Source organism: Cebus imitator, unplaced genomic scaffold (genome assembly GCF_001604975.1).
Source record: "Cebus imitator isolate Cc_AM_T3 unplaced genomic scaffold, Cebus_imitator-1.0 Scaffold204, whole genome shotgun sequence".
In the NCBI taxonomy this organism is placed as follows: Eukaryota; Metazoa; Chordata; class Mammalia; order Primates; family Cebidae; genus Cebus; species Cebus imitator.
In genome coordinates this window covers 3413063-3433093 of record NW_016107519.1, presented here as the reverse complement: position 1 = coordinate 3433093, position 20031 = coordinate 3413063, and the positions used below count along the sequence as shown (strand labels likewise).

Below are 20031 nucleotides of genomic sequence, written 5' to 3'. Positions count from 1 at the left end.
AGCCCATACGTGAGAGTCAAATCCTGATGGAGTGAGCCCTATTCGGAGAGTATCTAGATTCTAGGTATTTAGAGATTAAGGATACTATCTTTATGACCTTGGGTGTAGGGAAAGATTTCTTAAGACACAAAATGTTCCATAAAGGAACAGAATGATAAAATTGACTGAACAATATAGTTCCATTTGTCAAAGCTACCATAAGAAAGAGTGAAAAGACAAAGGATCACTACCCAGAGCATAAAGAACTCCTGCAATTTGTCTAAAGCTCATTAGCAAGCAAAACCAACTGTGTATTTCTTAGGGATATGTGTATTTATGGCAAAGCTATTTTGAAGAAGAGCATGAGAGACATAGACTGCAGATGTAAATGACACCACACAGGGGCCAGCTGTGGTAGGCACAGGTGTGTGCCCCTGGGCAGTTCTTATGACCACAGAGCACACTTGATTGTTTCATGACATGCATTCTTTCATATATGTATATCGAGTTTCTTATTAAAAATAAAGAGAAAATTAAGCCTATCAGGTCCAGAGGCAAGGACCAGCACTTGTCAGGAATGAACATAGGTTTTGAACCAGTTTGCTTTGATAGAGACCACAGTCTGAGCTGCAGCTCAGCCTTTCCAATGGTTCTGGTCTAGGGATGCTGTCCGTTCTTACAGCAGCCCTGTGAGTTCAGTGGTATTCTCTCAGTTCATAAAGACCTAAGAACACTGCTTCCAGTCTTTCCATGCTGCTTCCTTGGTGGTGGGATGGGTTATGGGGCTTACCGGGTGGGGGCTCCACGGAGGACTCAGACACCTGAGTAAGAAGACCAGCTCTGCTACTCTCTGGTGTGTCTCCAAGCAAACCCTGGAGCCTTTCCAGCTTCTCTCATCTGTAACACGTCTCCCCTTACAGATTATTGTGTATGGAGGAAATCGATCCATTCATGTAAACAAGTTAACGTGTCGTGATTGCTAGTGGCTTTCACTGTTACTGTTGCGGATAGAGCTGGGATGCTGCCGGACGGACAGCCCAGAGGCTGTGCTGTTTCTCTGCTGTCAGCTCTCAGAATTAGCAGAAGTGTTGGTTTCAGTTGAGGGCTTTGGAAAAAGTTACTCAGTTATTGCATGTGTTTTACAAACTATATCTGTGGCTGGGCCAACTGCCTAACATCTATGTAGATTGAGGAATTGGTTTCCGGTGAAAATCCTTTAACTCTTACCATCAAGTATTTCTGTTTTTCATTTGTAGAAACAGCACATAACCATTGTGAATTACTCCCAGATAAGCTGCACTGAAGTCTGATCGATTGCAGTGGTGATAAAGGCTGAACACATGCGTCCTCAGTGTTCCCACACCTGTGGGTCCCAGCGGGGAGAACTCTAGCAGTACCTCACAGTGGGTTGGGTGTGAGCCAGGGCACTGTGGGAGCAGGAGGCTTCCAGGCATAGGTGCCTGAGTGAGTCTGGAAGGATCCATAAGCAGCGCCTTTGACTTACGTGCTGGATTAGCTCACACACTGAGAATGGCTTTATCTGTACATGGTTGGAAGCAGTGTATGTCCAAGAAGAATGGTGGAAGGGAGAAAAGTCACATTAGAATTGCATTTCCTCTTACCGGATCCCTGATTTCTCCTTCCTTTGAGCTACTGAGTCTTAAAATTCCTCCTTTGCTATTTTACAATGACAGGTTACTTATTTATTTGTGAGACAGAGTCTTGCTCTGTCACCCAGGCTGGAGTGCAGTGGCATGATCTCAGCTCACTGCAACCTCTGCCTCCTGGATTCAAGTGATTCTCCTGCCTCAGCCTCCTGAGTAGCTGGGATTACAGGCACATGCCACCACACCCAGCTAATTTTTTGTATTTTTAATAGAGATGGGGTTTCACCGTGTTAGCTAGAATGATCTCAATCTCTGACCCGGTGATCCACCCACCTCAGCTTCCCAAAGTACTGGGATTACAGGCGTGAGCCACCGCGCCCAGCCACCTATTTATCTTTAAGCGTTCACAGCACCGTGGCTTCTAAATGTGGATAGTTCGTATTACTTCCCAAAGAAAATTGGGGATTTTATCAATTAAAAGACCCCATTATACAATGACTTACGTTAAAAGTATACATAAAGCTTTGGTTAAGACACCACAAATTTAATAAACAACATGGTAGGTTTTTTATACTTCATATAAATGTATGTTAACAAGGCCTTTGTGTGTTCCAGATGGCAGGCAGCAGATTCTGAGTTTGGGTATGGACCTGCAGTTGGAATGGATGAAGTTAGAAGATTTCCAAAAGCACCTTGATGGGGAAGATGAGAATTTTGCTGCAGCAGATGCAATTCCAAGTAGTGAGTAGTTTTGGAAATATTGAAATTCCTTTCACAAATCTAGATATATAAAGGCTAACTTCACTTTTCTTTCATTTTAGATGTGTTAAGGGATGCTGTGAAAAATGGGGATTATATTACTGTAAAAGTTGCACTTAATTCAAATGAAGAATATAACCTGGACCAAGAGGTAATATGTCTTTTAAAAATCTCATGAAAGGAAAATGGAAAGTAAATCTTGAAAGAATTCAATTTAAGTTTTCATTTATTTTAATTACAAAAAAGCTGGGCATGGTGGCACACACCTGTAATCCCAGCACTTTGGGAGGCCGAGGCAGGAGGATTGCTTGAACCTAGGAATTTGAGACCTGCTTGGGCTCCATGGTGAAACCCCAGCTCTACAAAAAACTAGCTGGACATGGTGGTATACACCTGTAGTCCCAGCTACTTGGCTGGCTGAGGTGGGAGGATCACCTGAGCCTGGGAGGTCAAGGCTGTGGTAAGCCAAGATCGTGCCACTGCGCTCCAGCCTGGGTGACAGAGCAAGACTCTGTCTCAAAAAAAAAAGGTGATGCACTTTCACTTTGTAAAATTAAAAAATTGTAGAATCCTCTAAATATACAGTTATAGTCCCTTGAATTCCTCCCCCTTAAAAGTGATGGTTTGGTTTGGTTATGGTCTACCTGTTTTGTATGTTGGTTCCCCTTTGCCACTTTGAGAGTGTAGAATAAGACCACTTTCCTGTGTTTCTTTGGTGGTTGCCTTGTTTACAACTGTCCATTTCTCTGTTGTAGCTGTGGGTTTTTCTTACGGATACATACGGATTTTTTAATGGAAGCATATTGACCCTTTCTCCCTAGATTTTAGGTTTTGTGTTTGAGTCTTGAATTGCTTGAAGATTTTCATTTTTAGGCAATCATATCTGTGGATCTTTCACATTTATGGCTTTTGGTTATCTTGTCTTGCTTAGAAAATATCTTTATATTTTTTTCTTTCATTTTTTAGCTTAGCTGTGGATTTTTTAGGTTTCATCCCTTGGGATTACAATTCAAAAAATTAATGGGATTTTGATTAAAATGGCATGAAATATATAGATTGACAGAGAACTGACATTTGTATTTGCATTTTGCATCTTCTATCCAGGAACATGGTAATTCTACATTCACTCAGCTCTTCATTTATACCCTTAAGCAAAGTTCTGTGGGTTTTTTCATTCATGTAGACATTGCACATTTCTTATAGATGTCTGCCTATATGTTTTATAATATTATGGTCATTAGAGTCTTTTTTTATTTACATTTTGTTTCCTAACTGGTTATTGCTTGCCGATGGTAAAGCTATAAATGTCTTTGTATACATCCATGTGTGTGTCTGCAGTCACTTTACGAAATTCTCTTACTCTGATAGTTTTCAAGTTAGTTCTTTTGGATTTTTTAGGTAGAAAATTTGATCATAATGCCCCCCAAAAATTCACTTCATTTTATATGGTGCAAGCATTATATGTGCCTTTAGGATTTAATACACAAAATAAAAACAAAAAAGATACAAAAATGAGAGCTGGGCATGGTGGTGCGCACCTGTAATCCCAGCTACCCGAGGCTGAGGCAGGAGGAGTGCTTAAGCCCAGGAGTTGAGACCAGCCTGGACAACACAGCAACATCCTGTCTCAATAAAAAAGAAAGAAGGAAAAACAACACCAACAAAAAAATTCAAGCATTCCTTGGAGATATTGTGAGTTTGGTTCCAGACTCTTGCAATAAAGGGAGTCACACAAATTTTTGGTTTCCTGGTGCATATAAAAGTTAGGTTTACATTATACTATAGTCTAAGTGTGAAGAGCATTACATCTTTTTTAAAAAAAAAAAAACTATATATCTTAATTTACAAATACTCTACTGGTAAAGAATGCCGACAGAACGACACAAAATGAGCACATGCCGTGGGAGTAATGGTGTGAGTAAACTTGCTTGTGGCAGGGTTGCCACAAACCTTCAATTTGTAAAAAACAAAGTCCCTGTGAAGTGCAGTAAAGCAAAGCTCAGTGAAACGAGGTGGGCCTGTAGAGGAAAGCTGTAAAACTTTATACAAGCATTTACATGTGAAAAATATTCTAAAAGCTACTAGTTTCTGATGGTTGGGATATTTTAGCGAAAATCCTAAGTAGATGCTTAAATTATTCCCCATTAGTGATTTCACATTGAAACATCTCAAGTGAAGAGATTGGTTCTGAAATTGTTCTGACTAAAGATTAACAAGTTTTTTACTTAACAAAACCAACACAGGATTCCAGTGGGATGACACTGGTGATGCTTGCCGCTGCAGGAGGGCAGGATGACCTCCTGCGACTCCTCATCACGAAAGGCGCGAAAGTGAACGGTCGGCAGAAGAACGGGACCACCGCCCTCATTCATGCTGCAGAGAAGGTTTGTGGCTTCTCATGCATCCATTTCAGAGCTTTCATGGTATTTCTGCCGACGGCCTGAGAGGATCTCTTCGGTAGTGAAATATAGCAGTCACGTGGCCACATCGCTTTTTAAAAATTTATTTTTAGAAATAAGGTCTCTGTCCCACGGGCTGGGGTGCAGTGTGCCATCATAACTCACTGCAGCTTCAAACTCCCTGGACCCAAGCAATCCCTTGCCTCAGCCTCCCAAGTAGCTGGGACTAAGCATGCGCTACCACACCTGGCTAATTTTTTAAATTTTTTTAGGGGCCAGGTGCGGTGGCTCACGCCTGTAATCCCAGCACTTTGGGAGGCCGAGGCAGGCGGATCACGAGGTCAAGAGATCAAGAACATCCTGACCAACATGGTGAAACCCTGTCTCTTCTAAAAATACAAAAATCAGCTGGACGTGGTGGCACATGCCTGTAGTCTCAGCCACTTGGGAGGCTGAGGCAGGAGACTTGAACCTGGGAAGGCAGAGGTTGCAGTGAGCCAAGATGACGCCACTGCACTCCACCCTGGCAACAGAGCAAGACTCCGTCTCAAAAAAAAAAAAAATTTGTAGAGACACGGTGTCACTGTGTTGCCCGGCCTGGGCTCAAGTGATCCTCCTGCCTCGGTTAAAGTGCTGGGATCACAGGCATGAGCCACCACGCCCAACCAGGGTAACTTTTTAATTTCATGTTTCAGTTGATCTGTGACATGTAATGAATGGATTTATCAATAGTGCATTGTAATCACATTTCAAAATGTGATTTATCTCATTGGAAATAATTTATATTAAAGTACTCTGATTAAAGTACTAATATTAATTTTAATCCTAGATAATTTCAAGTTTTTTTCCAACTGTATTTGTATTCCTTTTGGTTAATAATTTAATTGAAATGTTCCCATATATCATCTTTTTCTTTTTCTTTTTTTTTTTGTCGCCCAGGTTGGAGTGCAGTGGCGTGATCTCAGCTCACTGCAACCTCTGCCTCCTGGGTTCAGGAGATTCTCCTGCGTCAGCCTCCCCAGTAGCTGGTACTGTAGGCGTGTGCCACCACGCCTGGCTAATTTTTATATTTTTAGTACAGATGGGTTTCACCATGTTGGCCAGGCTGGCCTCAAACCCCTGACTTCAGGTGATCCACCCACCTCTGCCTCCCAGTATCTTTCTTTTTTTTTTTGAGACAGAGTCTAGCTCTGTTGCCAGGCTGGAATGCAGTGACACGATCTTGGCTCACTGCATCCTCTGCCTCCCAGATTCAAGTGATTCTCAGGCCGGGCGTGGTGGCTCACGCCTGTAATCCTAGCACTTTGGGAAGCCAAGGTGGGTGGATCACCTGAGGTCAAGAGTTCAAGTGATTCTCCTGCCTCAGCCTCCTAAGTAGCTGGCACTTCAGGCACGCACCACCACGCCCTGCTAATTTTTGTATTTTTAGTAGAGACGGCGTTTCACAATGTTGGCGAGGATGGTCTCGATCTCTTGACCTCGTGATCCACCCGCCTCAGCCTCCCAAAGTGCTGGCTGGGATTACAGGCGTGAGCCACCACACCTTTTCAAAGGATTTATATCTTTTTAAAGAATTTATATGCAGAGGCTGTTAGGTTGGAGCCAGTGGTTCCACTCAGGTAGCAGTTGTTGCTGGCAGCACAGTGAGTGGCCGAGCGTGGGCATCTGTGGGACAGGGCTCAGCCCCGTGGCCCCACATAAATGCTGTGGCCCACAGCCACTTGCAATAGAACCTGCCGGGTATTTTTCCTGATGACTAAAAGTTTCAAAATAGCTGAAAACTGTCTTTTAAATAATTTGGGGCATTAAATTCGCTTTTTTTTTCTTTTAATAGAACTTTTTAACTACAGTGGCTATTCTTTTGGAAGCAGGAGCTTTTGTAAATGTCCAGCAAAGCAATGGTGAGACTGCGCTGATGAAGGTAAACCCCTCCTGTGGGTCGTCCCTTTCTTCAGTACGTTGGCTGGTGCTTGTGTTGGCATCTGCCACTGTCAGGCACTGTGCTGGGGACTGAGAACACGGTGGGTACCAAGACAGTCCTGGAGTCCAGCCGCTCACGTGGAAGGAGGAGAAACGGGCCAGCAGGGCAGCAGTGAGAGCTCATATGGGCAGTGGTATGATTGGAGGTCACAGGGAAGTGTTCCAAGCTAGGCCCTGGGGACACTGGCAGTCCTTAGGGTGGATGAGGCCAGTGCCACACTGTGTCCTAAATGGCAGTCAAGTCAGCAGGGAGGGCACTCCAGCCACAGCTGGAGCAGTGGGGAGGCTGCCGGCCTCGAAGCCGGGCCGAGGGTGGGATGGAGCTCCTCGTGTGCTCTGTGTGTTCGACATTTTATGATGGTGAATTTGTCACCTTGGGCTTGCTCCTGTGTTCTGGAACGCGATTTCCAGACAGGTTTTGAGAGGAAGGTCAGCAGTTTGGCATTTGTCTCAGGGGGCCCTGCCCGGTCTGGTTGGTTCCTCTGCGGCAGTTGTGGGTTCCTGGCCCAAGATGCTGTTAGGATGTAGCAGGTCCAGACACCCAGCCAGGGGTGGCTGGCTCAGCTCCCCATGGGCACGTGTCCTCTTGTGTCCCTGGGATGCTTGGCTCTGTGTAAGCCGTTGAGCCAAGCAGGGGCCTGCCCAGTGTCCATTCCAGCCTCTGGCCCCAGTAAGCAAAAGAACATAGCCAGGCCCCAGGTCTGCAGGGCACCTGGCATTGAATCCCACTGTGAACCCTATTCTGAAGGCCCAGACCACCTGTCCCTTGGCCTTCTGCTGCACGAGGCCCATAAACAGTCTCCTCTGCCACCCAGGCTGGAGTGCAGTGGCACCATCATGCCTCACTGAAGCCTTGACTTCCCAAGCTCAAGTGTCTCTTCCCTCAGGCTCCCAAGTGCATGACACCATGCCCAGCCATTTTTTTTTTCTTATTAAAGGCAGGATATCACTGTGTTGCCCAGGCTGGTCTTGAGCTCCTGGCCTCAAGCACTTTCCTTTTGGTGCATGGGAATGTTCATTTTGTTCAGGAGTCTGAGGTTTGTCTTTTGTTTCCCTTCATTTGTTTCTGTGGTTGCTGTGTGTGGAGCCGAGGTGGCCTCTCAAAGCATCATCTTGGTGACAGATGGCCAGGTACACCCTGAACTGCAGCCACGCAGATGTGTCTAGGGCATGAGAGAGGTGGGTGGGCACAGAAGCCCCTGTGGGCCAAGTCTGAGGGCACTGGGGAGCCACAGCAAGGTTGGTTGAAGCTGGAGAAGGGTAGAATCGGATTAGAGGGTTTTCATTTGTTTGTTTTAACGCTTCTCAGTACAGAAGAGGCATAGATTGGGAGGAAGATAGTTTGCAGACTTGTCGGGTCTCCAGGTTACTTGAAATAACAAGTCCGTATCTCAGTAGTGGCAGAAGGGGTGGAGCAGGTGAGGTGACCACTTGGTAGGAGGTAGAATTCACAGAGCTTGGTAACTGGAGGTGACGCCTGGGCATTCCATTTCCTAATTGGGGGCACAGGTGGCACAGATTGGGGGAGTTGAGCATTGGGTTGTTTATATGTCACCTCTGCACATTTCACTGGGGATCCTGGGCTCAGGAGAGAGGTACGGACTGGAGATTCGGGTTTGTTGCCTTCAGCTCTGCAACAGTGACTGTAGCCATAGGTTGAGAGTGGGGTCATCCATGGGGAATTGGAAAGGAGAAAAGGGCCATAGATGGAAGAAGCCTGCGTGGGGAGAAGCGGAGGAGGAGGAGGAGGGACTGTGAGAGCCACGGGGCGGACGGAAGTGGTCCTCGGCAGGCAGCACCTCCCCTGGCACAGCAGGCACCCGGGTCAGCTCCTCAGGGCTGCCTGCCTTGCTGAGGTCTGGTGTTGAGTTGGGGAGTGGGGCACAGAGGGGAGATGGCTCTGGAAGTGGGTTGGGGAGGGCGTGGCATTTCTTCCCTGAGAGGACACATAGCACTTATTTCACTGTGTCTGAATTCCATAGACTGCCTTTATCTGCCATGAAGTTTTTTTAAGTGTTTGTCCCTGAAAATCTGTATTTTAATTGCTTTCAGGATTTAGCATGTTCAAGTTTTTTTGAGTTTTAGAATGAGATGTAAACATAGTAATTTTCAGAAATTAAAACAAAAACCTTTTCACCTGAGGAGAAAGTGTCTACATTGGTTCTTACCAGAGCGGGCAGGTGCAGAGGGTCTGCCCTCGCCCGTCACTGTGGGCTCTGTGGGTCCCAGCGGGGCCTCTCACCCTCCCAGCATCTGCCTCACAGGGTAGGGAGGCACAGGGACCCTCATCTCCTTTCACAGATGGAAACGTGAGCCTCAGAAGAATTAAGGGACTTATCTGAAGTCACGTGGCTAGTAAGTGGCAGAGACAGAAACTGTCGACTGTGCCACAGCTCCATCATAGATTTGCAAATTCAGATTCATACCTGTGCTTGGGTGTCTCCTTTACAGCAGCAGCTGGGGACATTTTGAGGTTATGAGAGGTGCTTTTGAGATTCTGGAGAAAAAGCTCTCTATAGTGAGGGCTAGGCTTGCATATCTCTGTGCCTCTGCTGAGAGGCTGGCTCACGGGGGACAGCATGGCAGGGACAGAGGACAGCAGGGGACTGCTTAGCAAGGCCTGGTGTCTGTTCTGTCTTGGGACTGAAGCATCCTTTTTGAAGTTACCCATTTCCTGAAAATTAAGTGAAGAAATTGACTGAATATAGCACACAGATTTCTGTGTTGGCCCCTGAGTCAAAGATATTCCCCACTTGCATTTAAACAACACTGTGTGACTCCTAATGCCATGGCCTGGCAAGCCCCATAAATTCTCTCCCCTCTTCCCTGCCCTGTGCCCTCTCTTCACAGAGAACCCCCAGGCATGCATAGAGACGGAACCAGCAGCTGTGGGTAGTGTTACCACAGTTTATAGCTAAGTAATTGTTACTCCTTTTTACCTGACCTAGGCCTGTAAAAGAGGAAATTCAGACATCGTACGACTTGTAATTGAATGTGGAGCTGACTGCAACATTTTGTCAAAGCACCAAAACAGTGCCCTGCACTTTGCGAAGCAGTCTAACAACGTGCTTGTGTACGACTTGCTGAAGAGCCATTTAGAGACGTAAGTGGGAAGGACTGTGCCGTGGTTAAGTCCCGTAGCATACACCTGTTTATGTAGACACGTTGTAATTGGAGTGCCCTGTGTGTCAGAAAGACATCCAGCACAAGTCCTGGTGGTTTTGTTTCCAGTAGGTCACAGATTAATAAATGGCATGTGAATTATTTCTCTGCAAGTTATTTCTCAAAAAAAATTTTTTTTTTTTTTTTGAGATGGAGCCTTGCTCTTGTCACCCAGGCTGTAATGCAGTGGCACAATCTTTCGGCTCACCACAACCTCCACCTCCCAGGTTCAGCTGATTCTCCTGCCTCAGCTTCCCGAGTAGCTGGGATTACAGGCGCCTGCCACAACACCTGGCTAAATTTTGTATTAGTAGAGACGGGGTTTTGCCATGTTGGCCAGGCTGGTCTCGAACTCCTGACCTCATGATCCACCCACATCGGCCTCCCAGAGTGCTGGGATTAGAGGCATGATCAATTGCGCCCAGCTAAGTCTCAAAAAATTTCGAAGTTAACATTGGCCTATCTGGGAATATTTTTCTTAAATCTTAAGTATACTCTTAATTTGGTTAGTAGACATTTTCTTAAAAACATTTAAACTTGGCTGGGCACAGTGGTTCATACTTGTAATTCTAGTGCATTGGGAGGCTAAGGTGGGTGGGTCACTTGAGGTCAGGAGTTTGAGACCAGCCCAGCCAACATGGTGAAACCCCATCTCTACTAAAAAAGAAATTAGCCACGCGTGGCGGTGGGTGCCTGTAATCCCAGCTACTCGGGAGGCTGAGGCAGGAGAATCGCTTGAAGCCAGGCGGCGGAGGTTGCAGTGTGCCAAGATGGCGCTACCGCACTCCAGCCTGGGTGACAGAGTGAGACTCCATCTCAAAAAAAAAAAAAAAACTTTAAACTTTTGTCTTTCTTTTTAATAGACTTTATTTCTTGCCACAGTTTTAAGCACAGCAAAGTTAAATGGAAGGTACATATTTCGAAGCCTCCCCCCACACCATCCTCCCCCACTGTTGAGACCCCAGTCACCCACAGTGGTACATTACTTACAGCCAATGTGCCTATAGGGACACCTCATAATCACCCGGAGCACAGCATTGACATTAGGGCTCACTCGTGGTGTTACACATTCTCTGGATTTGGACAAATACATAATGACATCCATCCCTCATCACAGTGTCATAGAGAATAGTTTCATGGCCTTAAAAAGCCTGTGTTTTCCACCTGTTCATCCTTCCCTCCCCTAGCCCTTGACAACCGCCAGTAATTTTACTGTCTTCATGTTTTGCCCTACCCAGAACAGTTGGAATCGCACATTATTTGGCCTTTTCAGATTGGCCTTTTTCATTTAGTAATAGGCATCCAAGATTCCTTCCATGTCTTGATAGTGCATTTCTGATTAATATTCTGTTGTCGGTTGTCAGGATTTACCAGTTTATTCAGTTCATTCTTTTTCAAATAAATTCTAAATCACATTTTATTTGATTGCAAGTTCGTACTTAAAACAGTTTAGTATTCTGTCACTTAACTCTTTTAGCAACACGTATCAAACTCTCACAGACAGTAGCAAACTCAAGGCGGGTGTTTACGTAGCAGGTCTCGAGTGGGCCTCTAGGACCGCGCCCGTCGCCCTCAGTGCTGCTGATGGCTGGAGTCCTGACTCCTCTGTTCACACGGGGTGTTTGCAGAGATCCAGCAAGTAGAGGGACCCACTTTCCTGAATTGCCCAGGACTGAGGGGTTCCCATTTCTGATTTTCCACTGATTCATTAGACAACTATGTATTACACATAGACTTGTGCCAAGCACTGTTCTAAAGGCTAGGAAGTTGGAAATGGCAGTGAGGGGAAGAGACTTCGCTTACACTGAGATGGACAACAAGACAGATCCACGGCTGTCCGGTGCTGGTGGAGGGAGAGCTGGAAAGTAGAGGCAAGCAGCTGCAGCTCTCTTTTGGAAGGTTGGCCTCACTAGTATTTGACAGGCTTGTGGTTCTTTTCTACATTGTTAGCAATGCCTACTATTTTTTTTTCTTAGACTTTCCAGAGTAGCAGAAGAGACAATAAAGGATTACTTTGAAGCTCGCCTTGCTCTGCTAGAACCCGTTTTTCCAATTGCATGCCATCGACTCTGTGAGGGGCCAGATTTTTCAACAGATTTCAATTACAAACCCCCACAGAACATAGCAGAAGGTAAGCCTGTGCCTCTCTTCACACTTTTCTATGTGAAGTGTGACACTATATTAACAGACTTTTTGACAGAATCTTTTCGTTGAACAAAACTTTAAGGAAATTCCATTACGTGTAATAACTCTGCAGACCAGTTAACAGCCGAGCTGCTCTGGTGGAAGAGAGACCCAGCTGACACCCCCTTCCCTGTTTTAACACCCATTTTGAGCTTGGAAGTTGCGTCTTAATGACACTGGTTCCTAATGAGTTTTATTAAAATTCAGCTTCAGGATTCTAAGCCTAGAATGTTTTTTCCCTGAATTTTGTTTGTAATAGTCTTTGCCCTTTGAAAAAGAAAAATAGTCTTGCCCATAGTAAAACTGAGTGGAAAGAGATGGAAATGCCAATTCCTCTCTAGCCTCTGCCCAACAGCTGCTCTCCAGGCAGGACTGCGGCTGGCCCTCCCTAGGCACGGTGCTAAGTAGATGTGGAAGCAGCACTGTCTGCCAGGGGGAGGAAGCTGGACTCTAGCCTTTTTTTGCTTAGAAACCCTTGTTCCCCATTTTGTAAATGGTTTGTATTCATTCCTGGAAAATGTATTTAAGAACATATAGCCATGACCCTGAAAGAGCCATTTGTAATATCTTAGTGTTGAGAGAACTTGACGTGAAATCATAATTTATAGTTGTTTTTTTTTTTGAGAGGGAGTCTCCCTCTGTCACCTAGACTGGCGTGCAGTGGCACGATCTCAGCTAACTGCAACCTCTGCCTTCTGGGTTCAAGTGATTCTTCTGCCTCATCCTCCAGAGTGGGTGGGACTACAGGCACCCGCTGCCACACCCAACTAATTTTTGTAGTTTACTATTAGTAGAGTTGGGGCCGTGTTGGTCAGGCTGTACTCAAACTCCAGACCTCAAGTGATCTGCCTGCCTCGGCCTCCCAAAGTGCTGGGATTACAGGCACGAGTCACCATGCTCGGCCAATAATTTAGTTTTGTTTATTCACATGGAGCATCTGCATTGCCAGGTGTGGGCACCAGAGAGTGATGGCCTGGGCTGGCCCTGGTGAACCTGAGCACCCACTGACACCCACAGCAGCTGGGCCTGCAGAGTTTTTTCAGCATGGGCACAAGGTCTGCATCAACCAATATTGATTGATTGATTGATTGATTGAGATGGAGTCTCACTCCGTTCCCCAGGCTGGAGTGTAGTGGTGCGATCTTGGCTCACTGCAACCTCCGCCTTCCAGGTTCAACCGATTCCCCTGCCTCAGCCTCCAGAGTAACTGGGATTACAGGCATGTGCCACCACACCTGGCTAATTTTGTATTTTTAGTAGAGACAGGGTTTCTCCATGTTGGTCAGGCTGGTCTTGATTTCCTGACCTCAGGTGATCCGCCCACCTCAGCCTCCCAAAGTGCTAGGATTACAGTTGTGAGCCACCATGCCTGGCCAATTTTTGGTATATGTTAATCAGAAAATTTGGAAGGGACCAAAGAGTATGTGGAAGAAAATGGAAAACCACTCAGACCCACACCCAAAGACGCCCACCACGGGAATGTCCCTGGGACGTGTGCTCATTCAGCAGCAACCTTTAAATACCAGTTTAATAATTTCAGTGTAGAAAATCGTACTTAAGTCTTTTCCATGAACTGTCAGTAGAGGTTACTTGGGCAAAAGGTAAAAAGGGTTCTGTGGGTTGAAAAATGCCAGGTGACACAAGCGTTGAGACGGCCAGCCTCCTCTGAGCCTCCAGCTGGAGTGGGTGATGCTTGTCTGACCAGGCCCAGCTCAGGGGCCCTCTTCCATCTGGCGTGGATATTCCCTCTGGGGGCTCAAGGTTGCATTTGGAGTAATTCACACACATCTCCCGTGTGTTCAGGCTCTGGCATCCTGCTGTTTATCTTCCATGCAAACTTTTTGGGTAAAGAAGTTATTGCGCGGCTCTGTGGACCATGCAGTGTACAAGCTGTAGTTCTGAATGATAAATTTCAACTTCCTGTTTTTCTGGTAAGATACTCTGTATTTCACTACTGAAAAGTATATTCTTCCAATCAAAAGCACAGATGACTTAATTTTAGTGTCTTAATAAAATATAATTGTTCAGAAAAGGGCCCAATTAATAGTAGTTGACTTAATTTTAAATTTTTTGTGTCTTAATAAAATTGTTCAGAAAATGACCCAATTAATATTACCCATTAATACTTTCTGGGTAATAATTTTACCCATAAAGTAAGATTATCCTAAATTTTGTCAGTAGGAGTTTTTCCTGTTTATTTTTTGCCTTAAATTATGCTTACTATGCTGCCTTAGGACCATCATTGTTCTGAATATAAATTCTTAATGATCTCAAAGACTCTGTACATAATTACTTGGCCACTTTTAGAATTATTTCCTTGGACTCAATTAAGCAAAATTAGCTGGATATAGTCACTTTAACACTTGTACTGTATATGACTGGGTGCATTTTAATCCAGTTTCCTGGATTAATTTTGTCATTTGTATATTTTTAATCAAGGGAAAAATAGATGACAATTTTTTTTTCTGAGACCCTCTCGCTTTGTTATCCAGGCTGGAGTGCAGTGGCATGGATCACAGCCCACTGCAGCCTCCACCTCCCAGGCACAAGCAATCCTCCTGCTTCAGCCTCCCAACTACCTGGGACTACAGAGGTGCCACCACACCCAGCTAATTTTTTGTATTTTTTGTAGAGACAGGGTTTCACCATGTTGGCCAGGCTGGTCTCAAACTTCTAGGCTCAAGCGATCTGCCACCTTGGCCTCCACAACATACTGACTTACGAATTAAAAATAAGCACTTTGGGTGGCCCAGGTGGGCAGATCACCTGAGGTCAGGAGTTCAAGACCAGCCTGGCCAACATAGTGAAACCCCGTCTCTGCTAACGATTCAAAAATTAGCCGGGCATTTGGCATGCACCTGTAATCTCTACCCAGGAGGCTGAGGCAGGAGAATCACTGGAACCTGGGAGGCAGAGGCTTCAGTGAGCCAAGATCACACCACAGCCTCTAGCCTGGGCAACAGAGATTCCATCTCAAAAACAATAAATAATAAAAATAAAATTTATGATTCTTTTACAACATTGATGTTTTAAAGGCTTCTGGTCTAAGTTTGTGTGAAAAAACACTGATTTTTTTTTTCTTTCCATTGTAGGACAGTCATTTTGTTTACTCATTCAGCCCTATTGCAGGTCCCAATAAGCTCTTCATAAGGTTGACGGAAGCACCCTCTGCCAAGGTGAAAATCCTTTCTCCATATTTAGTGTCACTACTCAAGTTGTTACTCCAGATTACTGTGTCATTATTAGAAAAAAGAATTCCAAGAATCCTGGTGTGCCTGTCCTAGAGACAGGCACTTCCTTGAGCAGTGATGCTTGGTGCACCCCCTCGGTCTACTCTGTGTTAGACATGATAATGTGGCAGGAAAACGACTAGGCTGCAGCTGAGAAGAACGCTCTCTAGAGGATGCAGCCATCTGAATCCCGTTCTAGGCCTTGGTATGGAATTGCCAAATGTGTTATCTTTAGGGCGGTCCCCAATCTCTTGTGTGAAAGGAAGCTGGACAAAATAGTCTGTCTAATAAAACAGTAATATAAAATTATAAGCACTTGGAATTATTTCTTGAATTAAAATGGCAATGATCTAACAGTGTAAACTGATGATAAGCAACCTGAAAATATTGCCAAATAATAGAAGCAAACCTCGGATATGTGTGGGTTTTCTTCTGGATCTATACTGACACCTGCATTCTCTTCCTTCAACAGGTTAAGTTGCTAATAGGTGCGTATAGAGTGCAGCTGCAGTGACCAAACGGAAGGGATTGGGAGTTCTCTGCAGACCGATTCCTGTACTCTCTGACAGCAGTTTGGAATTCCAGCACATCCATGTAAAGTTTTGTCTAAACCTCTTGCAAGCAAGCCTGTTGTCTGTTGTAGTCTGTAAGATGCGACATAGCTGTGTCTCTGCCAGGGTGCTGGAATCTCAGTGCAGTGTCCAGACTGCATATTTCAGTTTTTCCACAATGTGGATAGTACATATGAGGATTATTTAAGAAAATTAAAGACTTTTTCTTTTTTTTGGAGATGGAGTTTTGCTCTTGTTGCCAAGGCTGGAGTGCAATGGCACGACCTCAGCTCACGGCAACCTCCGCCCCCCAAGTAGCTGGGATTACAGGCATGCCCAGGTAATTTTGTATTTTTAGTAGAGACGGGGTTTCTCCGTGTTGGGCAAGCTGGTCTCGAACTCCTGGCCTCAGGTGATCCAACCGCCTCGGCCTCCAAAGTGCTGGGATTACAGATGTGAGCCACTGCACCCAGCAAGACTTATTTTCTTAACTTGAAATTTTTTGTTAGCCCTGGTGAACTTCTGTGTTTAAAAAAAAAGAAAAAATTCAACTCTAAAGCATTTGCTTACAGCAAGGGAGCCATGTTATAGTCAAGTTACCCAAGCATGGAATAAAGTGTGCGTTTGCTGCCCTTGAAGGGGTTGGGGAGGGCTGATCTTTTTCTAGTAGGCAGTAGCCACACATTCCCTAAGCACAAAAGGTGGAGAGGGCAGTCACTTTGTAAATGTGCTGTAGTCACTAATCTTTTCAGAGGGTAACAAGAGAGTCTTTAAGATTTAGCAAGAATGTAAATCAGTATACTATGAGGCATAAAAGAGAATATTAAATGTGAACTTTTGACCAGGTGTCGTGGCTCACACCAATAATCCCAGTGCTTTGAAGGCTGAGGCTGGAGGACCGCTTAAGTGCAAGAGTTCGAGACCAGCCTGGGTAACATGGGTGGCACACACCCGTAGTCCCAGCTACTCAGGAAGCTGAGGTGAAAGGACTGCTTGGCTGGGAGGTCAAGGCTGCAGCGAACCTGAACGGCCACTGCACTCCAGCCTAGGTGACAGAATGAGATCCTGTCTCAAAAACAAAACAAAACAAAAAAATGAGGTTTTAACTTTGTTCTTGGAATCTGTACATTTTTTTAAAGCCACATCTTGTAACCTTGTTTTGAGTACCAACTGGGAAGATGGGACTTAGGTAACAGCCAAGCCTGTTACCTGTCAGCTGCGTGGGAGCCGCCACGCTGTCTTGAAGAGTTCCTGCTTCTGTATATTACCCACAGGTTGAACTCAGATCCTCTCAAATATCTGGCAAGCATAAATCAAGCTCAGTCTGGGTTATGGAGAAGTTGAAAATTGTTTTGTTCCTCATTGGTTTCTAATTGTATAAAATACGATTTTAATGAAAACTTTTCAGAATTCATATTTGTGTAGATATTTCAGAGCACCATTTTTACTTTACATCCTAAAACTGCCTTTTCCTATGGTTTTGTCAATAAAACATTATGATGTTGGTCTGTTTCCTTTTAGATCTCAAGTTTCAAACTTTAAAACATGGTTGATATTTGCAATTTTTTAGCTAAATGAGGGCTGAGATTGGACTTTTTTTCAACTAAATTGAATCATGTAATGTATCTGGTTTCATAGCTTTGTGGGGGGAGAAGGAGATGTGAGTCAGCAGTAGTGCAGGTCAGGAGCAATAAAGGAGACAGTAGGAGTCCAACTACAGATGTGAATGAACAGCCTCAGAGGAACACATGAGGAGGTGGCCTGCTGTTGATCAGGAAGGCAGGGTGTCTAAGCCATAAACCAAATAGGAATCGGCACATAGTTCAAAATTATTTTTGGGGGAAAAAAGCCTGAGCAATGATCCCTCTGGAAAACAAAGCAGTTCTCAGGCAGCACCTTACCAAAGGTTTATAGATAAAGTTTAGAACCACAGGTCAAGGCCCAAGGGACCCTCGTGTAGTTAGTGTATGCAGCACAGCTTATGTGACAGAGGACATAGCCGTAGTCATGTCCAGATGTCCTAACCTTTCCCCTGGAAGGCTATGAAGTCAGATACAGTACATGATTCAGTTCACGGCCTAGGATACAGGCGATCTCGGCACTAAGCTCACCACAGATGGGATGCATGGCTGTAGCCAGACTCAGTCATGTCCTCTGCCATTACTCCTTTCCAGTGTCTGCTTGTGTAAGGACAACATAATTGGGCTGTTCAGTTAATTTACTAGCAACCGCACTCAGATCTAGTTTGCTGTAATGGCTGTAGTAGAAAGTACACATTCTTTTGTCTGTTCTGCCAAAAAGAGGGATTCTGATGTTGAATAACTACAATTAGATATGAGGCGTTTGGTTTCAGTCCAGAAGTAGAAAACTTCCATTTTTATACACTATCAAGTCAATCCTATCTTGAGTCTTAAATGTGGAGAATCTTATTCAGTGGAATCATCAGGAAAGTCGATTGGAAGCTCAGGTGCTACTTCCTGGGTTCTGCTTTGTATACATTATATTGGATAGCTTTGAAAGTAAAGCTTCCCCCAACACACACACACACACACACACACACACACACCACACACACACACACACACCCACCCCACCCCACCCCCACAACTGTTACTGCAAATATACTAGTGCTGGCAAGGCTTATAAGGTACTCAGATGTGAACCAGGGACCTGATGAAGCACACACTGTGAAAGGGTGGATTGGATGCCCAGAATAAAAATGGAGTGGAGAAGCTCGAGGAGGAGGAGGATTAGCAAAACAAGGCAGGCAGGAGACATACAACAGACTGAAAAACCTGGGTCACAAAATGACCAAGGCCAAAGAGTTTGAAATGTTTACTATTTCATGCAGTTAACATGTTTCAAAGCCTTAAATCTAAAGTTTTAGACTTACCCCATATCCTTGCTAAGTCAAGACCACTTTGGAATTTACACTGCTTTCTTTTGACTTCCAATGACTTGCAGCTAATGGTCCTTACACAGCAAAACTGGGATTTCTAGATGTCTCCCTCCAAGTTCAGAAAAGCCTCACTAGGTAAGGGGCAAGACTGTGAAGACAATGAAGGTTCACAATGCAGTCACAACATGATCAGAAACATGATCAGGGACTCGTCTGTCCACCTGGAACCGCTTTAGTTTTGAAGGTGACGTCGCCAGACATCCCTGCAGCACACTCCCCTTCCTGTGCTAACTCCCGCTATTTGCTTGCCTGAGCCGGTTCATGCTTCAGTAAAACAGGATTTTTCTCCCAACAATGCCAATTTTCTTATTCTCATTTTTGAGAGACCCAAAATTTGGGCTATGAGGGACAGTTTTTGAAAATCCTCTAATGGTTTCCAGTCACAGAGTGTTGAAAAGGAAGGATCTGTTGGCTAATTGTGAATTTGTGCATTGCTACCACACTACTGTCCAACATAAACCAGCAAGACCACCGCACCAAGGAGTAGGTAACAATTTAATTTACAAATAAAAAGCCAAAACCCTCAATAAAAAGGAAAACTAGTTTACACTTATTCCGGAGATCGTTTTTAACCACAGAAAATGTGCCCCTATAGTATGTTTTTAAATGTAAAGTGTTACGGTTGCCCAGACATCCATAAACTGCTTGTGTAAGAAATTCATAAATGAGGTAGGATTTGTTTTCTGTCTTGTTTCTCCCAGGTCATGAACAGGACTTTTCCCACAAAATGTTTTGACCTGGAAAAGAGAGTCTTCGTTAGTAAACAGGACCTAATCTCCACAGTACATTTTTCTAAACAAAGAAGAGCTTTCAGTCATAAAGTAATTTGCTGGACTAGAATCACTGACCAGCCAGCAGACCTAAAACAAAAATTTCAAGGTTCAATATTAAGACTGTTGAAGGAAAAAACTGTCATGAAAATGGCAATTTCTTAACTCTTTAAAAGCAGATTCAATATCTGTCACAAGAATTAAATATTTGGTATTTTAATAATTTTACTTTCTTTACATGTTTCTGGAGTGAACACGTTTCTTTTCACTGACTTTGTTAGAAGTAAAATCTATAATGAAAAGGAGTTAAAGTAACAGTATTCATATTTTTTATTTTTTATTATTTTTTTATTTGTTTTTATTTTTTTAAAGACGGGGTTTCACCATGTTGGTCAGGCTGATCTTGAACTCCTGACCTCAGGCGATCTGCCCACCTTGGCTTCCAAAGTGC

General features: G+C 44.4%; 1 protein-coding gene across 2 annotated transcripts in view; it reads left to right on the top strand.

Annotated features, from left to right (window-relative positions):
• MPHOSPH8 (M-phase phosphoprotein 8) overlaps positions 1-17359 on the top strand; it is a 46922-nt gene extending 29563 nt beyond the window's left edge. The window contains exons 6-14 of one of the 2 annotated variants that reach the window (XM_017548223.2): positions 2199-2327; positions 2408-2496; positions 4589-4729; positions 6579-6665; positions 9673-9827; positions 11863-12017; positions 13874-14001; positions 15163-15246; positions 15773-17359. In XM_017548223.2, coding sequence (XP_017403712.1) covers positions 2199-2327; positions 2408-2496; positions 4589-4729; positions 6579-6665; positions 9673-9827; positions 11863-12017; positions 13874-14001; positions 15163-15246; positions 15773-15814 — 1010 coding nt within the window. In that variant the 3' untranslated portion in view covers positions 15815-17359. Of the gene's footprint in view, positions 1-2198; positions 2328-2407; positions 2497-4588; positions 4730-6578; positions 6666-9672; positions 9828-11862; positions 12018-13873; positions 14002-15162; positions 15711-15772 lie in introns of those variants that run through there. The other variant, XM_017548222.2, reaches the window with a different exon arrangement.
• Positions 17360-20031: the final 2672 nt, after the last annotated feature.